The sequence below is a fragment of the Leptosomus discolor genome, chromosome 3 (genome assembly GCF_034619465.1).
Source record: "Leptosomus discolor isolate bLepDis1 chromosome 3, bLepDis1.hap2, whole genome shotgun sequence".
Taxonomy (NCBI): domain Eukaryota; kingdom Metazoa; phylum Chordata; class Aves; order Leptosomiformes; family Leptosomidae; genus Leptosomus; species Leptosomus discolor.
In genome coordinates this window covers 44,957,322-44,963,321 of record NC_141393.1, presented here as the reverse complement: position 1 = coordinate 44,963,321, position 6,000 = coordinate 44,957,322, and the positions used below count along the sequence as shown (strand labels likewise).

The 6,000-nt window shown below is 49.1% G+C and overlaps 1 protein-coding gene across 5 annotated transcripts in view; it reads right to left on the bottom strand.

Annotated features, from left to right (window-relative positions):
* Nucleotides 1-2,925: 2,925 nt before the first annotated feature.
* Nucleotides 2,926-6,000, bottom strand: part of NR1H3 (nuclear receptor subfamily 1 group H member 3) — a 28,914-nt gene continuing 25,839 nt past the window's right edge. For all 5 annotated transcript variants that reach the window (XM_086462449.1, XM_086462452.1, XM_086462450.1 and 2 more), the window contains 2 exons: nt 5,236-5,330; nt 2,926-4,843 (listed from right to left, as the gene is read on the bottom strand). In XM_086462449.1, the coding sequence (XP_086318575.1) occupies nt 4,697-4,843; nt 5,236-5,330 (242 nt within the window). In that variant the 3' untranslated portion in view covers nt 2,926-4,696. The remainder of the gene's footprint in view (nt 4,844-5,235; nt 5,331-6,000) is intronic.

Genomic DNA, 6,000 nt, shown 5'->3' with positions numbered 1-6,000 from the left:
GCAGAGCCCTGCGGCGCCAGCCCAGAGCGGCCGCGCCGCACAGCGGGCCCTCGAGGCGAGCGGCCTCGCCGTACAGCGGGCCCTCGAGGCGAGCGGCCTCGCCGTACAGCGGGCCCTCGAGGCGAGCGGCCTCGCCGTACAGCGGGCCCTCGAGGCGAGCGGCCCCGCGCACCCCTGGATCCAGAGCCCCTGGAAGACGGAGCAAAGCTCGGCCGGCCCCACTCCCCGGAGCGGCGGGCCACCACCTCTGCCCTCTCCTGCAGTGACCTTGCGGAAGCGCCCGCCGTACCACAGCATCACCACAGGGCCCGCCGGGCGGCTGCGGCAAAGCCAGAGGCGGGCGGCGGGGAGCCCAGCCGCCAGCTGTCCAAGTGCGGATGACCTCAGGCAGCGCCGGCCGGCCGGGCTCCCCGCTCTCCTACCCGACCCACGCGTAGCGGCGGTAGGGCTGGCTCCCCGCTTTTGACACGTGCGTGCATGCACACGCATCCCGCCACCTGCGTGCCGGCCCGCACGGACACTCACCTCCGCAGCCCGGCGGAGCTACCCCCGCTCACCTGCCAGCCGCCGCCGCCCCCTGGCCGCTCTGCGCCGCTCGGCCAGTTCCGCATCGAGCGCCAGGAGGGGAACGCGCCACCGCCACCCGCGGGGAGGGAGGGAGCAGCGGAGCGAACCACTCACACCGACCGCGGGGAGAGCCACCCCATCAGCCTCCCGCAGGGGGGCGCTGCCGCTGGCTCGCGCAGCCGCGCTCTCCGCGCGGAGGGAGAGGGGAGGCGGCGAGGCCGCGCCAGGCGCCTCAGCCGCGCCTCCGGGCTGGGCCGGCGGGGCTCGGGAGGCCGCACCCCCGGAGCCCGCTCCCGCCCCGGCCCTCGGCGTCATCACCCTCAGTTGTCAGCCGGGGACGGTGAGGGGCAGCTGGCAGGCTGAAGGGAAGATGGCAGGGAGGGAAAAAGCATTGCGCAGACACAAATGAGGCTGCGTCCAGCCCAGGCTGGGTGAAGATACCCTAGATTCTACACTTCCAGCATTTCTGCCACGTGAAGCTTCGAATAACTGCTTTCAAACCTCGTCCCAGCAAGCAGAAGGTGAAGCCCCACAACAAAACCTGGCTCTAGGCAAGCAAGGCCAGCAAGAGCCACACTGACAAGGAAAGGCCACCTTACAACAAGGACACACAGTGCTGTGTGCTTTCACCCTGTATTGAGCTACTTGCTGATTTGCTGCTGGCTTCGTAAGTTTACAAGAAAATTTGGTTATTAGAACCTTGAGATACAGCTTTTTTAATTCCTTCCAAGCTCCTATAAGCCAGTACACTGCACAAACAAATCCATTTATTAACAAAACCAAAATTACTAAAATAAACCCAAAATGCAACCAAAACTACCCAATGGTTTTAAAAAAAATAAGGTGGCAAAATAGTAAAACACTTGATTTAATATTCCACATCTATATTCTGCCCATTGCAGAGGAACTGGGATTTCAGAAACATCCATCTTTTCTCTCCCCCCCCCCCCCCCTTGATCTGAATAGATTGTGAGCAAACACAGCTGTTGCCTAAGGGTACAGCCAACAGGGAACACCACCTGAGACTGTAGTTCCAGCACCCCAGGATTTCTCCAGTGGCCAAGTTAGCAAAATTATTTGAAATGGATAGGGTACAGAGACTTACAGCAGCAGGACTGCGTCTCAAGCCTAGGTAGCATTTTGCAAATATAAAAGTCCAGAGGGCCACTGATCTCAAGGGAAGTTCCTCCCCTACACTTGCTTACTTTAGCTCGCTGGGCTACTTTGGGAAGCTGCTATAAAACTAAAACCTAATTCTGTACCAACTTGCACTTTAAAAAAAAAATGAGAATGCGAGTATGTAAATAAGGAACTTATATTTGATTACATAATAATGAAAAGGAATGGAGAAGCCAGAGCCAAGGAAAATCACTGTTTTCACCACTGCCATCAACAGCAACATTATGGGTTGTACCTTGAAAATCCCTCAAATCTACATGCAGTTTTTCTCCTCAAATTAATAAAAATGAGATACAGCTCAAAATGAAGAAAAGCTAAAAATGAAGCCGCAGCTTCATTGTTAACAGAAGACGCAGTGGCAATCTCATCTTTAGTAAATTCTTGCAGTAGGGTCCAGCAGCCCTCTAATCCACGCAGGGCTGGCTTGAGTTCTCAAGCTCTGCTCACTACTCCCCATCTCATACCCTGCCGCGGTCTCCTGTAAGTCTATTCCTATTCTCTCTTCCTCTGGCTTAGTAGTTTCCAATTTGGATTTTATACTAAATAATGCAGAGGCTTCAGCAGAATAGCTTGTGGTGCAGAGCCTTGCTGAATTGACAATTGCTTTCCTTTCCCATTGTGCAGGGGATGGCAGAGTGTTTAGGCAGCAGCTAATGCTGGACAGCTCTCCGCTTCCCCTGTTCTACCATTCCCTTCAAGGTAACATGTATGGACAGCTGTTCCTGTTGCTTCTCCTATGCTGATCATTTCTAATGTATTGATACCAGGTATCAGCTAGAATTCTGCCAAAAATTCACTCAACAGCTAGCGACACACTGGACTCCCAATTTTGGTGAGCCATGACAGGCAGAAAATGGGAGCAGAACACATGGAATAAAAGGGTTGAAGTCTGAATGTAATCGTACAAATCAAGGTGAGGTATGTATGGATAATTCACGGTCTTCATGACATGCACTTAATCCACTTAACATACTTGCCAGCTCTGGCACACATCAAGGTGCATAGCAAGCTAAAATCTTGTAGCAGAGGCCCAAAGAAACTGCCTGGGGTTGCACTGCTACTTCTTTTTCACCACTTCTTGCTTCTCCCCAACCTTTCGTATCAGCTTTGAGCTTGTGACATCAAAAATCTATTCCGCCCTCTTCCAGTCTAATGACAGCACATCCGAGAATGTAAAAATCCTGTATTAGGCTTTATTCTTTTATATAAACATTAACATTTCTCAAACAGATTAGTTAAAAATACAGATTTAAACAAGAATTTTTGCAATTGCAATGAGTTATAAAAAACCAACAGATTATTTTACAGATTGTTACAAGTGCTTTACAAAGGTGCAGAGTGAAGGCCAGTGGCAGGGGACCAACCTCAAGTGCAAAATGGACACAATACCCTCACCACGGGCATAGCGCTCAGATACACAGCAAAAAAAAAAACACCCACCAAATAAACAAAAAAGAGCCATGTGAACCTAGGCTCTTGGGATGCTCACTGGGCAAGCAAATATAGACCCCTATGACAGAGAAGACTCATGAGACCAAGCTACCAGGATACTTAAGGTTACAATTCTGAGATCAGCCATAACGTTGTTTCTTGGAAAACAAGGAACATGTTTTACAACAGTATATTTCTCTTCTGTCAGACAAAATATTGCTGTAAATCCTAGAATACTTATGGATGTAGGTACTTAAGAACTTGGGGCATAAATCCAGTGTGGATCTCACAGTGCCCAAAGTGATGAAAGGATTCTAAACTGGTTGGCACTCCTCATACAGGAGGGACCTCCATAAATGGTGACCATCACAAAAACTTTCAGCAAGTACGTTGGAAAGACTTTGGCAAAAGGAAGAAGATGCAAGTGGATCTGGTTACACCCAATATTCCGGTAGCCCATGATTGAGAGTTGTGCAGCCCATAGCTTACGCAATGCCCACATATTTCACTAAATACAGTGTGTCCTCTCTCCTTGGCCAATACATCTTCACACCCACCTTCAAACACACACCACCACATGCTCCAGATTCTTGGAAGTTTTTGAGATCCTTCCACCACACCTACCTTGCCTAGGTACCAATTCTTCCCACCTATCTTTCTTCTATTCCGCCCCTAAAGATAAAATCTATGCCCTGATTTGTTTTGAACTAGAATTTTCCAGCTGTTAGCAAATCAAAGGTAAATTGAACTGGCTGAGAATCACCATGAGATAAAACTGCAATGTATTACATTAAGAAAATCCACTACTTCATGCCTGACATCTTTCTGACGTACAAATGTTCCCTGCCCAGAGGACGTCCCTGTTAGACAGAGGGCACCACACATTAGAGGAATTATTTTCCAAAGGAGGGCCAGAATGAAAGGGCAGCTCTAGAGATGAAGTCTCATAATAAAGAAATAATAGGTACTTCCCTTGGAATCATTGTAAATGGCAGCACATACAAGAGATTTTATTTATAAGAAACCCAGTGAAACCCCTAGAACATCCACATTGACTTCCCTGAGCTCCTCAGATCCAGCTACACTGGGGACCCTGCAGAAGCCTTTTGAGCTGGGTTACTCTCAATAGAGAGGGTCTGGCAAGTTCCTGCAAATTCATTTCCATAGTCAACAACAGGAAAGGATCAATGGGCAAGCCCTCAGGACATGCTTAGAGAAGAGAAAGATCCTGAAGAAAGAGGTGTATGTGTGTGGGGAGAAGGTCTTCATTTCTACCGCTTTCAGATGTTTCACGTTATTCCTTTGGGGTATGGGCACTACATCGAAACCAACCCCTCCCTCTGGATCTACCCCAGTTGCCTCCTGCATAGTTTCATGACAACATTGAAACCCCAGGCTCGTCACTTCCTGCACTGCCTAGCCCAGAGTTCAGTGCTTTGGAGAGGGGAGGCTGGTTTCTCATTAGCAAAGGCTGGGAGATGGCATTATGTCAGCACATCAGTGCCCTGGGAGCATGCAGTCACTCATGCACATCCCAGATTTCTGAGAGCAGGGGAGGGAGTTTCTTGTCCTGCAGCCGAAGAGCAAACACCTGTTCAGAGTGGACACTACTTAGTGTCCGAAGACTGACCAGCTTCATTAACATCCGTGGAAACATCAGGCGATCCTGCAGAGTCAGAAAAATAAACAGCTGTTAGTAAGTTCACACTAAAATTTTGTTCAAAAAAATTACCACACCAGATGATGCATTGTAACCACAATCCTGACTTCCTCTAAACCCGGCATTCTCCAGGAGGTGGCAATGTGGAACACCATAAATACTGCACCCAAAACTCCACACTTTCCATGCTGGCTGACCAACGGAACATGATACAGGATAGCAGGCTGTGACAGCTCACAAATCCCACACATACAGCTGCTACCAAACAGCCACAGAACGGAAGAGCATGACAGTATAGGCAGCAAGAGACTGTTACATACAGTACTGCAGGAACTGTGCCTGCATAAACACAAAACCAGTTTGCATCATCATTGGAGAGGTTCTGGTCAGGTACTTACATTTGGTCTATTGATGCAAATGTAAGAATGAAGGGCTTCCACATAGGTGTGCTGCAGCCTCTCCACCAAGGACTGGTCCTGCACATTTGGTCGGTCTGACAAAAAGCAGGTTAGAAGTAAGCAGATTGCCACAGGCAGCGTCACCGGACTTAACATACCTGCCTAACCCCAGTCCCGCAGTATGGTCTCTCCCCAAAAGCTCATCTAGAATTCACCCAGCACAACTGGGAGAGTCATCCATTACTGCAGCAGCTACGTCAGTTTTCTGTAACTGTTCTTTCTCAGCGATGTCTACTGCACACGGGGATTCCCATCTTACAGAGATGGAAAGTTAGAGAGACCAAACAGCACTACATGTGTTTGGTCTCACGTTCCTGTCCCAGTGAAGATGAGAAGCTGCCCATTCAGGAAGAAATGGGAAAGTGTCTCCAGCAGCTGAACCAATTAAAAAACAGGAACAAAGAAGAAAGAAAAAAAAAAATCATCTTTCGGGTCACAAGACAGAAATTAGAAATAAAGAGTAGAGGTGGCTTCTTCGCAAAGCCCTGTCCTGGCCCAGAGCAATACTGGTCTCACACCCAGAGTATCTCTACTTGACCACTAGATGTCACTCGTGCCGTGCGACCCGCATCACACCAGAGATGCCAGGTACACATTAAGGGGACAATAAAAGCACTTTCTAATGAGGAAGATAAATATTGGCTGTTTTTCCTACACAGTTTCCCAGCAGTGGGGAATCTCATTTCCTCCGGAGGTGGCACTAGA